General features: G+C 41.4%; 1 protein-coding gene across 5 annotated transcripts; it reads right to left on the reverse strand.

The window, feature by feature from the left end:
- Window positions 1–468: 468 nt before the first annotated feature.
- On the reverse strand, window positions 469–21,440 carry calcoco2 (calcium binding and coiled-coil domain 2). Of its 5 annotated transcripts, XM_026178045.1 has the most exons (16): window positions 20,879–20,943; window positions 20,686–20,745; window positions 16,248–16,431; window positions 16,054–16,156; window positions 15,244–15,404; window positions 4,782–4,907; window positions 4,546–4,671; window positions 4,378–4,470; window positions 3,472–3,569; window positions 3,327–3,396; window positions 2,866–3,030; window positions 2,582–2,770; window positions 1,906–2,043; window positions 1,681–1,810; window positions 1,294–1,310; window positions 469–995 (listed from the first exon to the last, which is right to left on the reverse strand). In XM_026178045.1, exons 3-16 carry the CDS (start codon window positions 16,416–16,418, stop codon window positions 840–842), a joined length of 1,743 nt encoding a protein of 580 aa, XP_026033830.1. In that variant the 5' UTR covers window positions 16,419–16,431; window positions 20,686–20,745; window positions 20,879–20,943; the 3' UTR covers window positions 469–839. The 5 variants fall into 5 exon arrangements, with proteins under 5 accessions (XP_026033830.1, XP_026033833.1, XP_026033829.1 ...); XM_026178048.1 differs by lacking the exons at window positions 20,686–20,745; window positions 20,879–20,943 and adding an exon at window positions 21,387–21,440; XM_026178044.1 differs by lacking the exon at window positions 20,879–20,943 and having other exon boundaries at window positions 20,686–20,820.
- Between the last annotated feature and the right edge of the window lie 2 nt (window positions 21,441–21,442).

Here is a 21,442-nt window from a genome sequence, read left to right on the forward strand (position 1 = left end):
GAAACTTAGGAGAACAAAAACGTCATACTCTGATAGCACAATGTTAGGGTGACCACCAATGAGACCACTATCTGCCTCGAGGCTTCTGCAGCAGTGAAGCATCACATTATGATTACTGATTAGAGGACCATTACAATACAGTTAAAGCCTATAATATTAAGAAACTTGAATTTCCACACAACTTTCCAATTTCTTCACCAAACCAGTGCCTGTGGAAAAACTTAAGAAAAGTGGGGGGAGAAGTAGACTCAAATTTGTGGTGCGAAACATTACATGTTTTGCATGTGGCAGGGGTTCAACATCAGTGTTTGTGTCCCTAAATATCTCCCATATTCATAATGTTTAGGATTTATTCACTAACCAGCCTTTAAATTCATGTGAAACCACCACGGGTGTGTCTTTATAACGCGTGTGTGTGTGTGTGTGTGTGTGTGTGTGTGTGTGTGTGTGTGTGTGTGTGTGTGTGTGTGTGTGTGTGTGTGTGTGTGTGAATTTTTCAGCGTGCATTCAGAAGTTTGCATGTCCTAAGTAGGTTTTAATGAGGCGTTTGACTGTAGTCTAGTTTAACTGACTTGTTTGACACTTCGTGTGTTAATACCAGCAGCAGAGCCAAATATCTGTGTGTGTGCGCATGTGCCAAAATGTAAGCAGAGAAGTTGTGCCGTCTACTTTTACGTTTTTATATTTAAATGCAATAACATAGGCCGCGAAGGATTATGTAACACAGGCAGGTTTCCAGTGTCTGCAGGCCAACATGTTGAAGCCAAGAAGTTACTTTTAAATGTATAACCACCCATCTCTTAAGACTTATTCAAACCACGCTGCTGCCGCTCTCTCTCCTAATGGCTGTAGACGTGATCTTCAAACGTGGCCTGGTCCATGTCGTCACAGATCATCGTGCAGAAGGGGCAGACGCGGTGACACTGCTCGTGCTGATCCAGTTCGTCCTGGGTGATGCCGGGGAAGCTCTCGCGGCAGTGACGACACACCAGCGACTGAAATGGAGACTGCAGCACATCAGGGGTCGTAATGGAATAGCGAGCGGATTAAGTTTTAAATCCGCTTCAAAAATAAACCCTAAACAGCCGAGTCACTCGAGGGAGGGGCGCTTTTCTCATTAATGTGTTTTGGAGGGGAGAGATGCCACGGGAGTCACTCTGTGGCAGCTTTAGTCAAGATATCTGCACCAAGGCTATCAGGAAAAAATAAATCCTAAACCAAAACCACTGTAGGTGTGAAGCTGGACTGAATTAAATATAAAAACTTAAATAAAAAGGAAAGTATTTGACTCACCTCCTCGTCCTCTGGTCCTGCAATGAGACAGAAGAAAAGCAGTGAGCGCCATATAAGGGGAATTTTTCACCTACACAGTGATACGAATCTTTAAATGAAAGCACGTTACAGGCATGAAATAAGTGCAGTTTTGCAAGATTGTTAAGAACTGCGACCAAAACAGAGTTTCATGATTTCATGCACACATGTCCTGTACACATGAAATTTTGAGTGCTTGGAAATGCTCGACAATTAACGGGAAGAACCACACTCCAAGTCGCCCCTCAGTACTTAGAGGGGCTGTAACATCAAGGTAAAAGTTTGTGTAAATAGCTAAATATACTAAATTTAGTATTTTCTTCAGATTTGGTAGGTTTTAGACAGTACATGTGTGAGACAGTTTCCCACCTATGGTTTCATAAACGTGGGTTGAAGCAGGTGGTGCGTCGTCATCTGGCTGCAAGTACAAAGGTTCTGCGGGAGTCGTAGGGGGTTCTGTGTAAAGTCTGCGCAGGTCCTGAATAGTTTCTTTGAGAGTCTGGCAAAATAAACACAGTTGAGGTGTCAACATTTTTTTTAAAGTGATTCTGAGTCTGAACATCTACCGAGTAGAGCCAGCGTTATTGTGTGTACCTGGTTTTCTCGAGCAAGCTCCTCCTTCTCTTGTGTCAGGAGTGTGAGCTGATTGTCTTTCCGATTTATGGTCGACTCCCTTTCATCTATGGCGATGTTCTTATCTGCCAACACTTCATTAACTTCAAGGATTTGCAGCTGAAAAATCAAAGAAAACCAAGTTCAATTTTCAGAAACGTCCAACAGACAAACTGCAGGTCAAAAATTCCAAAATGATAATAAACCACAGAATTAAAACACCTTAAGTCTAAAGAATTTCCAGCCTGTGTCGAACCCGCTGAGAACTTTAATGAGGTCCAATCCAAAAGGTGTCATATAGAGTCAAGTTCAGGGGCTCTTGGGGTTTGATATTTGCACATTTCTCACAAAGTATCAGATCAGCTAAATATTAAAAAAATAATAAGCTGAATTTTTAGTCTGTACCTTTATATTATATCATGAGTTTAGGCACTTAATTTCATGCACTCTGGACAGTAGCTCAGAGTTCAATATGCACATGATAAATATAGCATCATTTAATTTTCTCAGCTTTTCTTCTGTTTTTATTTAGTTATATTTATTTTAATGATTATCAGCTGATTTTTCTTGCTTGTTCTGATTTAGGTGGAGCTTGAGCAGGAAAAAAGAAAACCCAAAACAGATAAGAATTAAATCTTAAAATTTCACATCGATTCACCTCAAATTTGCTGCTCTTCCGTTTTTCGCCATCCAATGCTTTGCACACGCTCTCCAGCTGATCCCGGATTTGTTGCATCTCCACCTCCAAATACTCATTACGTCTCTTGGCATTTCTGGTCTCCTCCTTTTCAGCTGCCAGCTTGGCCTGAGTCTCCTGTAGCTGTCTGGTAAGAGTCTGACACTGAAACTAAGAAGGAGACGCATCTTTAAGACATGAAATTAGGTACTTTTTAGGAGGTTACGATCCCCCTTTTTTTTTTTCTTTTTAAAACCTGTTCGCACCTTTAGGTCATCCGAAGGGCTCTGCTGAGTCTCCTGCACTGAAAGCCTCCTCTGTAAGTCCTGGTTCTCTCTCTGCATTTTGTCCACGTTGTAGGTGAGGCTCTGCAGTCTTTGCAGCTCTGCAGCGAGCCTCTCTTTCTCTTTCCTGCTGCTCTGAAGGTCCACCTGCCAGCATGCAATATATATTTTTGTATTTTTCTGGTTCCAAATAAATGACAACTGAATGAATGAACTCTCAGGCCAGCCCATTTAAAATGATCACAGCAGTACATAAAGTTAACTAAATGGTAAAATGGTAAATGGCCTGTATTTACATAGCGCTTTACTAGTCCCTAAGGACCCCAAAGCGCTTTACATATCCAGTCATCCACCCATTCACACACACATTCACACACTGGTGATGGCAAGCTACATTGTAGCCACAGCCACCCTGGGGCGCACTGACAGAGGTAAAGATTTACCTCGATGAGCTGGATGCCGTCCTTTGCTTTAAACAGCTCCCGTTCACCTTCTCTGACCTTTGTATTCAGCCTAAAACGCACAGATTTGAGCATCAGTAAGCAGATGCGTTCTAAAAGTTTTGGTTTGAAGTAGAAAATGACTCACTTGGAGATCTCCTCACTCTGGGCCTCAATCGCCTCCTTCAGCTTCTCACGCTCGTCTTTCAGCTGGTTGATCTTCTGCACAGCTCGATCGTATTTCTCCTGTAAAACAAGGAAGAGGTTTGTGGTGTGGGTGTGGTCTCTGGCCAGCTGCAGAGGAGGGGTGACGCAGTGAGCTCCCGGGGCGGCGCAGGGGCGGGGTGAACAGGTGTGCTGGGATCTGACAGTTATTGTGTCTCTTTATATGTTGGCAATGACAGTCGGAGGAGGGAAGCGGACGTGACAGCAGAGAGAGAGCGGGAGTGTCTATGTCCCAGTAAAAACCACAGTATTAAATAAAAGTTCTGCTGTCATCATATTCGCTCCAGCTTATGTTTCTTGGATCCAACGTTACAAGGTTACTGTAAGATTCAGATCAGCAGTCATAGGAGAAGGGTTCACTTGACATGTGAAACTGAGATTGAAAATGATGAAAATGGGAAAAAAGGAAAGAAAAACAACAATTTTACAAAACTATGACTGTGGTATCAAGATTTTTTATATCTGCCATTAGAGTGAAGTGTGGCAGTTTAAAAAAAAAAAGTTTGTTTGCACACATAATTTGCACAAACACGGCTTGCATTGAGCAAACTGGCTCTACAGACTTCTTTATTTACTTTAAATTTAACCGGGAAATCACACTGAGACCTTTACAACTCAAAGCATATTAAAAATGCAACATAAACATCAAATATTACAGCTTATCACTTCAAATCCAGCATAACGCGATTTTCCTTTCAGCACTTTGGGAGCTGGACAGTGGATTAGTCCACATACAGCCCAGAACCAAACATCAGTGGTGTTCAAAGCTCCCACTTAACAAAGCTCACTTACTTTAGACCGTCTAACAGTGAGACAGAATCCATCTTACCTCGCTCGTTCTCGATGAACTCCGCTCCCTCCTCTCAGTGACGCTGTCCTGCTGTATCTCCATCTGCTTCGTCATCTGGATCACCATCTCCTCCTAACGTCAAACATAAGTTTTTACACAGATGTCAAAGTGCTGAATTTAGATGTAAAATGTCAAGCGAGGGCAAACCTTCAAGCTGTCATTTTCTTTCAGCTGCTGCTGCAAAGAGCTTCTCAGGTTTTTAATCTGTTGCTTGGTTTGATCCAGTTCAGTGGCCAGTTCGGCGTTTTCTTTCTCTTTTTGCTCATTCTGCCCCTGTGAGAGAATCAATAACACTGAGTCAGCTTACCAAAGTTCAGCTTACACTTTACTATTTTCTCTGTTGCACAAGACAAATGGCGGAGTGGAAAATAAGATAAGTGGACCTTTAAGCCGGCAGCTTGCTGCTGCTCCCTCAGCAGAGCACTCTTCAAGGTTTCATTTTCAGCTCTTATCTGATCCAGCTCTTTCTGCATTTCAGCTTTTTCACGTAAGCTCTGCTCAACTTGGTCCTGGAAAAAGGAAAAACCAAATATGTCAATAAAAAGCTCTGTTTACTTTTCAGACACTGCGACCTGCTCTCATGTGTTATTGAAGAGACAAAAGTCAGAAGCAAGCACTGCATTTAACCCCTCTGAAGTATTAGAAGTATAATGGCGAGCAAAGACCTCTCAGGGATCACAGATACTTTTTTTTGGCTAAAAACAAACATCTTCAGAAGCTCTTCAATAGCCCAGATGCTCACTGACACGTGACTGCGAACAGTGTTTGTGATCTATTACGCTCACTGCAGAACTAAGCACTAAAGACCTAACCCTCTACGGACACTGAAAACAGTGGAATAAAATATTACAGAATCTGACAAAGTATAAAGACTGAATGTACACAGGGTTGAAAGGGGTGCAGGTGGAGATAAGGTGGGGAAGACGCTCACACAGGCGAGAATTCAGACAGGCAAAGATGAGACTTGGGGTAGGGGAAAACAAACAAACAAAAAAACCACAACATGAAGGAATTAGGGGAAAAGACAAGTCAATTCACAGGAGGAAAGCAAGGCAAAACAATCATCAAAATAGACCGGAAGTGGAGTGAAGACAGGGGATACAGAGACAAAACAGAGGTGGACAAAGTCAAGAAAACCCTTCAAACAGCAGGAAAATGTGAACACATGAAAATATGAACACATGAAAAGGTCTAGGGGATGAGGGGAAGTAACAAAAAGGTTGAAAAAGGAGAGAAAGAGGTAAAACGGTTAAATTAAAAGGTTTTATTAACATTCCAACAAAACTCAGAGACAGTCAAGCTGCTGTCACCATTAAAAAAAAGAAAAAGTAAACACAACTCAGTAGTTGGTCAAAACCCTGAAAAAATTAAGCAAAACAGAAGGTTAATCACCAAACCCACTCCTCTTCACTGAGCAGGAGTCAAGACACACACACACACACACACACACACACACACACACACACACACACACACACACACACACACACACAAAAAACTTAAATCAAAGCCTGATAACTTTTATTCTCCGACTCCTTTTGCAATAACTTAATAAGATCCAATTTCACTTTCGGACCAGTTGTCTCCTCTCTACCTTATACTTCCGACACTGCAAAACAACATGTGCTAAAGTTTCCTCCTCTCCACAATAACCACATTTCCCTGAATTATGTTTCCCTATCAACAATAGTGTAGAATTCAATCCTGTATGTCCAAATCTCATTCTTGACTCCTCCTCCTCCCCCCCCCCCCCCCCCCTGTGGCTCTCCTTTCTCCTACCCCCATTGGAATTTTATAGAACCACCTTCCCCTCTTTTCTTCTTTGTTTTTGCCATCTAGCCCTCATTTCTAACTTTAAAATACTCTTAATCCGCTTGAACAAAACTCACCGCCAGATGATCTATCCTATGATAAGTGGCTTCCTTTGCCAACCTATCTGCTTCTTCATTCCCCCTCGCCCCATAGTGAGCCGGGACCCATACAAACACTACTAACAGACTCATCATATGTATTCTGAAAAGACTTTGCCGGTGGACTTCCGGTGGCTCGTAGCACCGCATGGCCGCATAGAGAGTGACCTCCGGCACCAACCGTGTGTTTCCCCGGACTCGAGAGCTGTATTAGGGCTACATTGCCATTTTTCGACTCAAGAATGAGTGGGGATAAATCTAAAAAGGGAGGATACGGGCTACGAAACATTCTTGACTGTGAAATGGAGAAGGACGCCGCGGCTAGTGAGGCAAGCCTCGCATCGGGACAAGATGGCGACCGAGGTGAAGGTCTGGGTTGGCTTCGGGATGCTGTGAGTAGCGTACTGGTGGCCGAAATGGCTACATTGCGAACCGAATTGAAGAGTGACTTCAAAGCATTCGGTACGGAATTTCGGGAGGATGTAAAGAAGCAAATGGCCGAACTCTCTAAGGAATTGAATCAAAGATTACACGAGATGGCGGATCAGGTGGAGGAGATGACTGGTCGGCTAAAGCACGTCGAGGACAACATGGCTGACTCGGAACGCTGGGACATTGGTGTTAGGGATACACTTGTGCAGCTGTTGGAAAATCAACGGGCGCTTCAGGAAAAGGTGTCCGATATGGAGGGCCGCGCTAGACGCAAGAACATCCGGATCTACGGCGTACCGGAAAACTCGGAGGGCTCGTCGGTGACTACCTTTGTTGAAAATCTGATCAAAGAACACCTAGGCGAAGATTTCGGCCCGGACCGTGCTCTCGGCATTGAGCGCGCACACCGCGCGTTGGGACCGAAACCACCCCCGAACGCCCCACCACGCTCAATAATAGTGCGCTTCCTCCGGTTCTCTGTTAAAGAAGAGATTCTCCGCACGGCGTGGAACAAAGGGGTACATATCCAAAACAAACGGGTGTATTTCGATCATGACTACTCTCTGGAAGTGCAGAAAAGGAGACGGGAATATATCCCAGTTAAGAAGGCTTTGAAGGACAACGGGATCCGTTTCCAGACACCACTAAGTAAGATGCGAGTGTTTTATGTGTCAGGCAATGTCCTATATAATACCGCGAGCCAAGCTGCCGAGGATTTAAGAAAGCGGGGAATAGCCGTGGGTAAGATCACCTTGGGGAACCAAACCAACAGGATGACAGAGGACACGATAAAGCAGCTACTTCCTTGGGAAACGCAGACAGCACACTGCGGGGGCGGCTTCCAGCAGCACGTGCGGGAAAAACTCCAAGCATTCCGGAGGGAGCAAGAAAAAGTGTCAGCAGACGAGTGAACAGCTGATGGTGGGACAACGGTGAGATAGCTGGCGGTAGAGTTTTGATAATCTAACCGCAGGAACACTGACTTTCGTATCCTTCAGAATTCATATTTCTTTAGGTTGGTGCCTACGGACATGGTTAGAGAACCACCACGTTATGTCTAGTAGCGATAAGAGACTGTTTCGTTTATTTTTTGCCCTTTTTTGGCTTTTTTGTCGGTCACTCCCCTCTTGTCGGATGAGGGGCCCCACCCTGTGGCCAGTCCCCTCAATGTCAAAGGATACTGTTATATCCTTTGTATTGGAAGCTCCTGTTAATGTTTTGTGTGTTTGCTGTTCAGTGAGTTCTGGTTGTGATGTTCTGAGATCTGGGTTGATTATGTTGTAGTCCACATATCCACTTGATGGCTTATAATTTCTATAAAATGCTGTCACTAAATGTAAATGGCCTGAATAGCCCTATTAAAAGAAGCAAATTAATTGCCAAATTGAAAAAGGAGACAGTAGACTTGGCATATTGGCAAGAAACTCATCTAGATAATGCAGAACATGAGAAATTAAAAAAGATGGGTTTCAGACATACATTTTATTCATCGTATAGGGCCGGGAAAAAACGAGGAGTAGCTATCCTTATCTCAAATAAAATAAAATTTGAACATATATCTACTATAAGTGATAAGGAAGGTCGGTTTGTTTTAGTAAAAGGTAGAATAGAGAATAAGACGGTCACACTATTAAATGTCTATGCACCCCCAGGAAGCAACGCAAGCTTCTTTAAGAAGATATTTGATTTGATCTCTAAGGAAACGGTGGGAACTCTTATTTGTGCAGGAGATTTTAATTTACTGTTAAATCCCAGATTAGACTCAAATAATAGGGACAGGAAAAGCACGTCTGGAGGGAAACGGGTTAAAGGAATGTTAACGGAATTAGGGCTTATTGACGTGTGGCGATCTATCCATGGGTCAGCGTCAGGATTCACTTTTTACTCTGCTCGACACTCAGTGTATTCGAGGATAGATTACTGTTTTATGTTTAATAGGGATTTACACAGGATAAAAGATTGCAGAATAGGTCCAAGAGATGTCTCTGACCACAGTGGACTTTATATAACGTTACATTTGGACGGGACACGGAAGACAACTTTGTGGAGACTAAATACCGGTATGTTAAATGACCCCGCTTTTGTGAAACAAATGACAGCCGATCTTAACTTGTACCTGCAGGACAATGATAATGGAGAGACAAATCACAGTATTGTATGGGATGCAGCCAAAGCTGTCCTCAGAGGTAAAATAATTGCGTGGTCGACCATGATTAAAAAGAAAAAGTCACAAGAATTGTTACAACTGCAGAATAGATTAATGGCCTTGGAACAGTCAGGTCTAAAGGATAAAAATACTACAGTAACCCACCAGATCAGACAGATTAAGCAGGAGATAGATAAGATATTGAGCGAAGAAGTAGAGAAAAACATAAGGTTCATGAAACAGAGGTATTATGAGGCGGGGCCTAAGGCGGCGAAGCAGTTGGCGTGGCGGATTAGAAAACAGCAAGCTGAAAATAATATTTATAAGATTAGAGACCCGGTTGGTAACAATGTTGTAACTGACCTGGATAAAATTCAAAAAGCGTTTGAAAAGTATTACAAATCCTTATATAGTCAATCTACTCAGGGTGATGTAAATAAGATGACTGACTTTTTGAATTCCTTAGACCTGCCTACGATTGGTCGAGAAGCAAATAGTAAATTAACGTCCTTAATATCTCGGGAAGAAATAATTAAAGCTATCTCCAGCCTTAAATCCAATAAATCACCAGGTACCGACGGGCTCCCTGCCGAATGGTACAAAACCATGAGGGAAAGCCTTCTTCCCCTGTTGGAAACTAGTTTTAACTACATTTTGAAAGGAGGTCTGGTACCTCCCTCTTGGAAGGAGGCCTTCATATCGGTTTTGCCAAAGGGGGGACAGGATAGACTAAACTGCAAATCTTATAGGCCTATAAGTGTCCTGAACTCAGACTATAAACTATACACAACTATTTTGGTGCGAAGAATGGATGCTGTAATGCCTTCTTTGATTGATGAAGACCAAACGGGTTTCTTGAAAAATAGACAAACCCACGATAATATTAGACGAGCTTTACACATCATCGAACACATTAATAATAAGAAAAAAAGCTCAATTATTCTTAGCTTAGATGCTGAAAAAGCATATGATTCAGTGAATTGGGACTTCCTCTTCCTAGTGATGAAAAGATTTGGTTTCTGTAGCGAGTTTATAAGATGTTTCCAAGCTCTTTATTCTCTCCCTACTGCCAGAATAAAAATTAACGGTAGCCTCTCCGATACTATTTTTTTAGAACGAGGATGTAGACAGGGGTGTCCAGCAAGCCCCTACCTCTTCAACTTGTTTATCGAACCTCTAGCCCAGGCTATACGTCAGGAAACATCGTTGAAAGGGATTGTAATAGGAGGGGACGAGTACAAGGTGTGTTTATATGCAGATGATGTCTTGGTGACAATCATGGATCCCAGCTCAGGTATACCAGTATTAATGGGGATGTTGGAAACATATGGCCTGTATTCAGGGTATGTCCTTAATGTCAAAAAAACTCAAGTTCTGTCATTTAATTTTTCTCCGGACCAGACACTACTGGCAAAATTCAAGTTTAATTGGGAGGCAACTGCTATCAAATATTTGGGAGTGTTTCTGCCTAGAGATCTGACACAACTGTACAATATTAATTACAGTCGTATTAATAGAGAAATATATAGCGATCTCAACATTTGGGCCTTGCTCCCTCTCGACCTTGGCAACAGGATACAGATAATTAAAATGAATATTCTCCCCAAACTACTCTATCTTTTTCTTGCTTTACCTATTCAAATTCCAGAGAAGCAATTCAGGGAATGGAATAAGCAGATTTCGAGATTCATTTGGCTTAACAAAAGACCACGGGTGAAGTTCTCTACTTTGCAGTTGCCGAAAGACAAAGGGGGCTTGGCTCTACCTTCATTAAGGAATTACTACTTATCTGCTCAGCTGAGGTCCTTGGTGTGTTGGTGTAATCCATCTTTTTGTGCGAGGTGGAAGACTATTGAGATGTCTCTCTCAGACACGCCAATCCAGTCTAGACTTGGTCACGCGGCTTCTGATTTGGACGATACCTTGACGCCCAGCCACTGGGTCACTTTTACATTAAAAATATGGAGGGGAGTGGTCAAGCAGGCGCAACTCCAGGAAGAGATAAAACTTCTGAGGTGGCCAGCGTATGACCCTGATTTTCTACCTGCTTCCCACGATAGTAGATTTAAACAATGGGTGTGGCATGGAATCACTGCTGGGTGTTTGGTTATTGTAAAATCTAAAATTATGGCTTTTGATACCCTATGCAAGACTTACGATCTCGGGAAACAAGACTTTTTTCGATACTTGCAACTCCGTGACTATATTGGCAAAAGACTGAAGAGCTGTGTCCGTGGAGACTTCTCGATTGTTAATATTTTCATTGATGCTTATGACTCTGGGAGTAACAGAGCCTTGATAAGTAAACTGTATAAATGTCTGACTAAGCTCAAAGGGCACTCAACGATTTACATAAAGCAGAAATGGGAAAAAGAAATGGACATTGTGATTACAGAAGATGGGTGGGCACGGATCTGGGAGACACAGTTTACCACGACTAACTCCAACATGTGGCGGGACTTCTGCTGGAAGAACATTATACGCTATTTCATAACGCCTAAACAGAAGTCTAAATTCAGTGCTACACCTGCGTTTTGCTGGAGGAATTGTGGGGAAGTCATGGCTGATTACGGTCATATATTCTGGTCCTGCCCACTCATACGACCCTTCTGGACGGAAGTTATAAAGATAATTACAGAGGTGTTGGGATTCCACGTGTCTTGTACATTTACCTCATTGTATCTGGGGTATTTTACAGACGATTTAGTTGCAGATGATGTTTACCTTCTGAAAGTTCTCTTGGCTTCTGCGAAGAAGGCCATAACAAAATGCTGGCTCTGTAGAGATCCTCCCACTGTAACACTTTTTACCTCTATAGTGGAAGACGTCAAATTGATGGAATGTATGACTTTCACTCTGCGACTGCAGGGAGATTTGGGAAGGAGACGGTGGAGAAAATGGCTGGACTTTACAGCTTGTGGCAGCACCCTTTGATGCATAGAATTAGCAATGCAGACTTGTTGACGTATGTATGTGTGGATGTGCAGATGTATGTACAGGTGTATGTTATCTTCCCATGACCTCATACTGTTTCTGTTTTTTCTTTTTTCTTTTATCTTGTTGCATAAAAATGTTCCTAAACAAATAAAAAGTGTCAAAAAAAAAAAAAAAAGACTTTGCCGAATCTCTATTAAAATATCTGATCGACCTTCTGAATGACCGCTCTATGGACTGACCAAGGATGCTCTTGAATCTGAACAAATAATTGCTTTCAGTGGCCTCATCTCTTCCGCCCACTGAACCGCTAATAGAATTGCTATCATTTCTCCTGTAAACACAGACAAGCCATCATTTATTCTCTTCCCAATTTCTACCATAAAATCCAGAATCACCACTTCTACCCCCACTTGACTAGCTGGATTCGCATCTGTATATACTTGCACATACCCATAATACTGTTCAATGTAACCCTGAACTGAATGGGAGTACAGACCACCTGCCTATCCTTACTCTTCTTGTCCAATAATACAAAATCTACTACTGCTTCAGGAAGTATCCATGGAGGGATTGCAGGCCACGGCACTCGTTGACATGACTAACTGATCCAAATTAAATTCTCTAGCTCTCTCCCCCCCCCCCACCCATCCAAAGCTCTTTAATTCCCTCCTTTCTTCCAGCAAGGTTTAAATACTTCTAGTGTAGGGTGATCCTGCCCCTGTAAATTTGCCCAATAATTCAATCTAAGATGTTCTCTCCTCAATCCTAGTGGCATCTCCCCCATCTCCATCTGCAAGGCTACAGTAGGCGTTGTTTTAAATGCCCCTGTACAAAGTCTTAACACCTGATACCAAATAACATCTGATTTCCCAAGAGTAGTGTCTGCTACCGAATTACATGCCACACAACCACAATCTAACATTGACCTCACCAACCCAGTGTATATGGCCCCCAAGGATTCGCTATTCGCTTCCCAATCCCTCCAAACTAAACACCTCAAAATATTTAAAACTTTTACACTTACCCACCAATTCCTGAATGTGTGCACCCCAAGTTACCCTCCCAGCCAACCACAAACCCAGAAACTTAAACTTCCTCACTCTTTCTAATTCCACGCCATATAGCTTCACCCAACTTCCTCACTAACCCCTTTGAAGCCCCACTTATACGACCACTCTTCAACTTTACCAACTGCTTCCTGCAGCTTCTTTACAATAAATTCTACATTCCTCTCTCTCCTCCATAAGGCTCCATCAAAAAGTGAACATCCCACCCCACGCTCTATATCATTAAACACATCATGAATCATTAGAGAAAATAACAAGGGACTCACTATGCTCCCTGAGGAGTCCCATTCTCTACAGAAAACCTCTCCTGAATAACTCTGTCATGTGAAGGCTGTGTGCAGGCAGGAAAAAGACCCAAAATCCAGACTCACGGAAACAAAAGGTGAACTTAAATACAGATTTAATGCTGGATGGCAAAACAAAAAACTGGCTGAACTAGAATACAAAATAAACTAATGCGGCAGCCTGGGAAACAGACCATACAGTACAATATGATGGTAGATTGCGACACTGACACAGAAACACAGGGCTTAAATACACAGAGGAGGCAATCAAAAGATGAGACAGGAGGGAAACACAGCTGGGACAAAACAGGGCTGACGAGACAAAGGAAGCAAAACTAGACGCATTAACATGAGATACGGACTTTCAAAGTAAAACAGGAAACACAGACTGAACTTATAGACACAGACTCACAAGCAGGCACTGTAACAGAGACGTGGGGCAGGCACAGACACTGACTGGACACAGAATAGATGGAGTATGGAACCAAACTTAAGAACTACAAAATCACACACCAAGAAGAACTGGGGGAAAAAATAGAAATGTAAAACAGAAACCAAATCCTTCACAAAAATAAACTAAGAAGAGAAACCAAATAAAGGGTACAAAACAGAAACCACTGGGTCAAAGACCCAGGAACCCTAACACTTTCCAATTCTCACTTGTATTTGCGTACCCTTTAAAAAAAAATCCAAAATCCACCTATACATCCACCCCCTAACACCCAATTTATGGATTTTAATTAACAAACCTTCTCTCCACATCATATCATTAGCTTTCTCCATATTGAAAAACACTGCCACCGCACACACTTTATTTATCTGAGCCCTCCTAATTTCATGCTCCAAACACAATACTGGATCCATAGTACTTCTCCCTCTTCTAAATCCACTTTGATAGTTAGATAAATCCTCTGCTTTCTACATAATATATTAATCTTACATTTATCATTCTCTCTATAACTTTACATATATGTGATGGTAAAGCTATCGGTCTATAGTTACCTGGCTTGGTTCTGGCCTAGAGCTCACCTATCCCTGGCCTTAAGTACCTCTAACTGCTGATGGGAGTCAGCTGTACCAAACGGACGGCACCTAGGCAGGGGGGCGAGAGACCACACCCACTCCAGGACAATGTCAGGAAGAGACCCTGCTAGGGCCGTAAGTCTTTTTAAAGGCTTTGTTATTAGAATGTATAACTTGTTTTTACCAGCTTAGACAGCAAAGCTTGTAATGCTTTCACTTTGAGTCTGTGTATGCATCATCATAACAAAGCACCTACTGCAGCAGAAAATGCCACAGAACTGGTTTAAATACTTCTGACGCGTTCATACTGCACGTTGGGCGTCTGTGGCTGGATTTTGTCAGTGTGACGGCGTTCCAGATGAGTCTTTTACATTTGTGAGGCTATGAAGGCGCTTTGAAGCTTGAAGAAGTAATTTGAAAGGTGGCGAGTGTATGTGGGCAAAAGGCTTTCTTTTTTTCATGCCGTTTTAAATTTTTGATTCATTAACGTGGCATATGAGGCGTCTTTATTTGCTGTACAGTCACAAAACTGAGCTCCATATTTTAAGATGGTTTTAAGGTGGTCCTGTTTTTTTTGTCTTGCAGCTTCATTTCTGGATGTCAGAAAACTTCCTACAGCTTAGTTACTCCAAATATAGGTACTTTTAGCTTTGTTATTTCCCACAGCAGATGGATTCACAAAGATTTGGAATAGCACTTGTGAACCTCTGAGGCTGTAAACCTCTTTTATTTGGCCTTACATACCTGACCTGCAGCTAGGAAATTAAAACAGGCCCTTCAACATCAAGCTCCGCCCACCATCTGGGTGTGATCTGTAACTCTGAGCTTTGCTTTGACATACATATCAACAAGGTGACGTTGCCATGCTTTCACCAAGTGAAAAATATTGCACAATTTATGCATCTTTTTCCTTGTCGTCATCTGCTGTAATACCCTCTAATCAGAGTCTCGAAACCTATCTCCAGCTTGTTCAACACCACATCACTCCTCACTACATTATCCTGGCTACCCTGCCGCTTCCTTTATGTCAGGTTTAAATCACTTACCTGTGTTGTGATAACCAGCAGGTCGTCGTCTGGGCTGATCTCCAGGCTTTGCTCCGCAGGGCTTCTGAAACAGAAAGGAGTGCTGGCTCCTCGTACCTGACCGGTGCTGTCGACGTAGCAGAACTGGTAGAACTCGATCTCATCTTTGGGCAGGTAGTAATCTGAAGGAAACGGATAACGAGATCTTGATGTCATGATGACTCAAAAACTCTCACTGCTCTTTGAAACGTTTATTATTTTGTTTCTCAATCAATAAAATGCTAAAAAATGTAAACAGATCCATATTACATTTTAAACTCCCCCAATAAACTGAACACACAAAAACCCTGAAGATGCCAGAATGATAGATTTGTTTTTACATGTTCTTGTAAAATTGGCTAAAAATGGTTTCTGATTGACAAGTTCAAAAAAAATCTAATATCAAGAAAAGTTTCATTATTATGAAAATAAGGCTCTCTAAAAGCTTAGATTTTGGTTATATAACATATTGACTTTCTTGTGTGCAAAACATGGGGTACTTTCACCTCTTTGAGTCATAAAATATGTGGATACTTTATTGTAAATCTGAAAAACCAGTGATGGATTGTTTGAGCTTCTGCCATTTTAACTGGACAAAAAACAAAAAGAAAAATAGGATTCTGTGGGTGAAACCTGGATATAATCATATCTGTCTGTGCAGATCATTGACACAGCAGCTCAGGAAAAACAGATTTAATCCTAAACTGTTTGCATTTAAGACACAACTAGGGTGTACACTACAAACACAGCCAAACACATTCACCTGGAAACAGAAGTGAAAGCATTTCTTACCCTTAAAGAAAGCTTGCCTTGTCACTGTCTGTTCCCCAACTACATCTATACATGGTTCCACCCACACAAAGGTATGATAATCCTTTGTTGTGGTCCACCCCACCTGGAAAAGGGTAGAAAAGCTTAAGAAGGACATTCTTTGATTTAACATTTATAAAAAAAAAAAAGTTGAGGATTTAATTGATCCAACCCACCTTAAAGATGCCCACCCAGTCCCTAGGGTTGGGCTGGAAGGCCGCAGTGAGGGTGTAGCTGCAGGTGACGTGGGTGGACGGTGGGTATGACTGAGGGATGTCGATGAACACCACCTGGGAGAAGGTGCGCGCCAAGTGGTCTGCTACCTCTGTAGCAGTGTTGCTCTCCATGCTGAGATGCACTCTGCCAGAAAACATATAAAGGTCGATGATGAAACATTTCAGGACGCTGACAGATGAGAACAGGTACAGCAAGCTCTCGGTGTCAGGACAGAAAGCAGCAGCGGTGTTACAGGCCTCCTCCTGATGTTGTTGCTTATTTGCTTTTGCGCACTTACCATTGTTCTATTCTTTGACTGCTTACGCTCCAAAAACGATCTGAAAATCAACTTTCCTACAACTAAAATGACTTAAATGCTATTTTTAAGACATCCCCCTTGTCAGCCGATGACCTCAAATGTGTTTTATAAACTTTTGAAGGCCGTAAACTCACGATAGATCATTAAAAAAAAAAGAAAGAAGAAGAAATCGAAAGCAAAACAGCCTAAAAGACCGCACCCTGGACTTAACCGACGTCTTCCACGCATACAAGATAAAAACTACAACAGAAACTCTTCTAATAATCCTAAAATCGCAGTCAGATGTTCGGCTAAACACATGAAACTCACATATTTTCTGTCAGTACCTCGCTCCGACGTCTGCTGCTCAGGGAACTACCAGCTGAGTGCTGCCTTCACATGCTCGTCGGATATTTGTTTTGCATGCACGTAAACGTTACAAACCTCAGTGACGCAGAAGGGGCTTTTTTCGGGCATGTCACGTAAGAGCTGAAAACAATCTTTTAAAACCTCATGCCTGGGGGGGAAACTCAGAAAAACTTTTAAAGCTCTTTGCAGATGTCAGATATGAATGATTGTTATATTTGTGTAGTCCTGAGAACCTGAATAGTGCTTTAAAAAAACAACATTTATTTAAACAATACATTTTAAACATTGTTTTAACCCTTCCCTTCAGTTTTTCATATTTTGTAATTTGTACCTCCTCCAGGCTTTCTGAAGGTCGTTCAAATTGGATGCTTTTGCCCGATTTTAGTCCAGTCCTCGTACTTGATCATTCCTCATTTAGAGGAATGTTTTGTTTATTAACCCACTTAACACTGACCTATAACTCATTCAAGCTTGAAAGAAGCATGTAGCTGAAGTGATGAAACCATGTTGTCTACACATAACAGAAAACTGAGCAAAGAACCAATTTTAAACTGTATCTTTAGGCACTTTGTTACCATCGCAGAAACACATAATTTCTTGATATTTCTTTAGTGTGAGCTATGAAAAATACCAAAGATAACACAGTTTAACAGGTGTAAAATAGTACTTGTGCATCGACAAGATGCATATCTTATTGTAGTTTTCTCTATGTCCCTTAATTTGAGGAACGTGGAAAAGTGGAGGGTAAAGGAGACATAGCAGGTCTACACAAAAAAGATCTTTCTGACCTTTCAGTTGATTCATCTACTATTTACCGAATCCTCATCAGAAATGGTCTCAGTGTAAGGATGGCTGTCAAGAAGTCGTGCTTAATAAAGGGAAAGTGGGAGGAAGGGCAGAGGCATGCCAAATTACACCAGAGCTGGACTGAAATTCAGTGTTGACAGGTCTGATGAATCTGAACTTGAAATTAATGGACACAACCATTTGTAATACACAGTGGATGCTCTGTTTGGCGGTGGTGTTGGGATTTTGTCATCATTGTTGGAATTATGAATGCAAAGAAACAAGGTCAGATTTTGACTCACCATACAATACCATCTGGAAAGTGTCTGATTGGCAATAGTTTTATTTTTCAGCATGTCAATGGTCCCAAACACACAGCCAATGCAGTAAGACCATACAAGGAATGAAAAAAAAATCACAGAGTGGAACACCATCACTCATGGACTGGCCTCCATGATTCATGGCGCCCGGACCTCAGCATTATTGAAGCAGTGTGTGATCATTCCAACAGAGAACAGAGCTAAAGACAGCCAACATCCAAAGAAGAGCGTTGAATGTCCTTCAAGACATCTCGAAAAATATTCCTGAAGACTCCTTAAAGAAATTACAAGAAAGCTGCATAAGTGTGTCAAACTGTGTGTGTATGTATGTATGTATAAATATAAATAAGTTATTCTTTTATAAGGTTGCAAGTTAAGATGAATAAAAACTACGGGCAGAATGCAATAAAATTCAAAATACAAAACTACCGAAACAGTAAGACATATAACTTATAGTCAGTATGCACAAAGGCTTGGACCTCTTGTTTCAGATTATCTGTGAAGGCATTCTAATGATGGCTGCATCTTGGGAAATGTAGTCCAATTTTAACACTTTGCTTACAACTAGAGATGGAAACACAAGAGGGAGCCAGGCTCTTTTTCTGTAGTTATGACTTTAAAACCTGCAAGACTCCCAACATTTTTTACTAGCTCTTGTCATACTTTTTTTTAAGAATTCAGTGGGTTTTCTTTTTAGCTTTTGCCACACTGAAATGTCTGTCTTTTACAAAATAACATCTCCTTCAAAATCCTTTTTTGCACATCTCTTTTTAAAAAACAATTTATTCGCTTTGAATACCTAAAACGATTAGGAATATACCGAAAATCTTCTATTATGTATTGTGACTGAAAACTTTTCTCTGAGTTCTGCAATAAAAACAACAACAAAAGAAAGCAAAACAAAGATTCCCAGTATTTCACGCATGGGATACGTGGTGCACCTGTTGATGCAGTTTTCCTCATCGGTGAAACAAACAACCAATCAGAAACGAGAACTCTCACACCCCGACTTGTGATTGGCTAAAAGTCTTAACAGGGTTTTCGTCTTCTTCTCGACTTCATTCATGTTTACATTTGTAGGTTATAGGGCTCCTCGGTCCTCCCAGCCAAGACCAAGAGCACGACACGCCAGCAACATTAACAATACGGAAGGCTGCTCGTTTAGTGTTACTCACCGATAACAAGAGGATACCACATCCATCGGTAAATTCACATTTTGTTTCCTTTTTAAAGCTTTTTAAAGCTGACCGAGCTGGGGAGAGGTCGGCGTTCTGTTGCCATAGAAACAACACGTCTAGCGTCAAGCTGTGCGGTCAGTTTTCTTTGCTAGACGTTTGCTTGATTTTAAAAGCACAGATAAACTTCTTTTGTTTTTGTTTTTTACTGCACTGGGAGAAACACTCGCAACCTATCACTGAAATTTAAATTTAGAGACGTTTTTGCTTAAAAATGGCTTGAGGATGGCTCCGAAAAGAGAAGCTCTGTAAGTCTGTGCCTCCTTTCTGCGTGAGCTTATCTTCACATTTCAAGTTAGCACCTCAACACCGTGGGTAGCTTAAATTAGAGAATAAACTTGATAACATACAATACTGTACCTTAAAGAAAATGTCCACCAATGCATTTTCTTTTGAATACTTTTTACTTTTGAAAAAAAAAAAAATAATAATAATAATTTGCGCCCTTTGTTTCATGCTAACCTTCAAAAAATACTTTCTAAACGTTACTGTTCCCGATCCACGCTTCTTTGCTACAAGTATAATCTAGGTGACATTTGCCAGTGGCAGTGCAGCATTTAAATGGTAATTGAAGGAATCAAAATAGTTACATTTGATGTAATGAAGCAAAACAAAAATATCTGTATCTGCAAAAAGAAGCTAAAGAAGATGCAAAATTAACACAAACGACTAAAATTTAATTATAACTAAAAAAGAAACCACAACAAGATTAGACAGCCTAAAAGGAAGTGCAAAATAAACATAAATAGCTTCAAAGAGAACAGGAACTGACTAAAAGTTACTATAAAGAGTTTGGCGTGTACTTGGTCAAAATATATATAGTCCTTATCAAAGCCACATTACAAAAGTGCTTTACAGGAGCAGCATACTACAGCAAGCATTGTGGGGAAACAGTTTGAGGACTAATCAGCTGTATGAAAAATGTACAGAAATTGTTTAGGGAATAAAAGATGGAACTTAGAAAGAAGTGACTGGCTTTTTTGATTTGATTTTCAGATTGTTCCAGAGACTCTTACTCTCATTTAATACATAGGTCAAATCCAGCCCAGTGGATGGACATTGGTTTTTACTGAACATTGTGTGGGTTATTGCTAGTTTTGCAGGCCCTTTTACTGACAAACTGAAGTAATATGTTTCTGATAAGGAATCGCCCTAAAGCTTTTCATTGTGATAACAGCAGGCTGACTGAATATGGAAAAACTCTTTATCCTTTTTGTATTGTAAATGTATGGGCCATAATTTATGTATATGTATTTCTTTGGTTTTATTGATCCACTAAAATTGGTTCCATGTGGCAAACAAACAAGCAGCTCGTCACCCCTGCATTAAACTATAATTTCCCATGAGGCTCACACACACACACACACACACACACATATCAGTTAAATACCTTGAACAGCATGTGCAGTCACGACTCGTCAGTTCAGTCGCTTGAAGCTTAGCAGTAGATCTTTAAAGCATCATAACAAAGGCAGGACATAGATAAGTGAGTGTGGAAGGGAGTAAGATGTCAGCTGATTATTAATTAATGTTGATTGACTGATTAATCAAGGCGTCTGATCAGTGCCAGCTTGTAGCCTCACCAGATTTTGTGCTACTCTGTCACCTCATCATTATTGTCCAGGCCCGTTATGTCTAATTAAGACATGTTCAGTAGCAAGGTACAGTGTCGCGTTTCTACTTTTTATTCTTCTTTGCCAAATGTTTGGCCTACATCTTCTCTTCTGTCTTCATGCTCCGGCTGAAGGTGCTTCGTTTCAGCTTGGCCAGGAAGATCGATGTCCAGCCTGTTCACTTACACCACACACTGCTGCAGCTCTTTTCAGCACAGATTTAAATTTAACAAGTCGAGGCGTTGAAAAGCACCTCTCCTATTTCACCGAACAAATGTCAGGGATTATACCTCTCCACTTGCTCCCCACTAAGATCTCTCAATCTTTTCAGGAGGGATTGGGTTTTTTATTTTTTGTCCCCACTGTTTCTAATTGGTCACCAGATCCACTGCTTGAGTCAAACTAAGTAAGTCAATCTGAGCTGATGATACAAATCTGCTTTTTTTTAAGGCTCCAGAGGTACAGAGATGTGGCTCACCTGTTTGCTTGTTGAGGAGTGTGGCAGTGTCTTACGAAGCTCTTGAAGCTGAGATC

This window comes from Astatotilapia calliptera, chromosome 8 (assembly GCF_900246225.1).
Source record: "Astatotilapia calliptera chromosome 8, fAstCal1.2, whole genome shotgun sequence".
NCBI lineage: Eukaryota > Metazoa > Chordata > Actinopteri > Cichliformes > Cichlidae > Astatotilapia > Astatotilapia calliptera.

Excerpts from the sequence above, each read along its gene's own strand:
- calcoco2 (XM_026178048.1), bottom strand. The coding sequence starts at position 16,418 with ATGGAGAGCAACACTGCTACAGAGGTAGCAGACCACTTGGCGCGCACC. Across the intron at positions 4,471-4,545 it reads AAGAAAATGACAGCTTGAAG|GAGGAGATGGTGATCCAGAT; the intron begins GTTTGCCCTCGC and ends GTTTGACGTTAG. Across the intron at positions 2,771-2,865 it reads GCCCTTCGGATGACCTAAAG|TTTCAGTGTCAGACTCTTAC; the intron begins GTGCGAACAGGT and ends TCTCCTTCTTAG.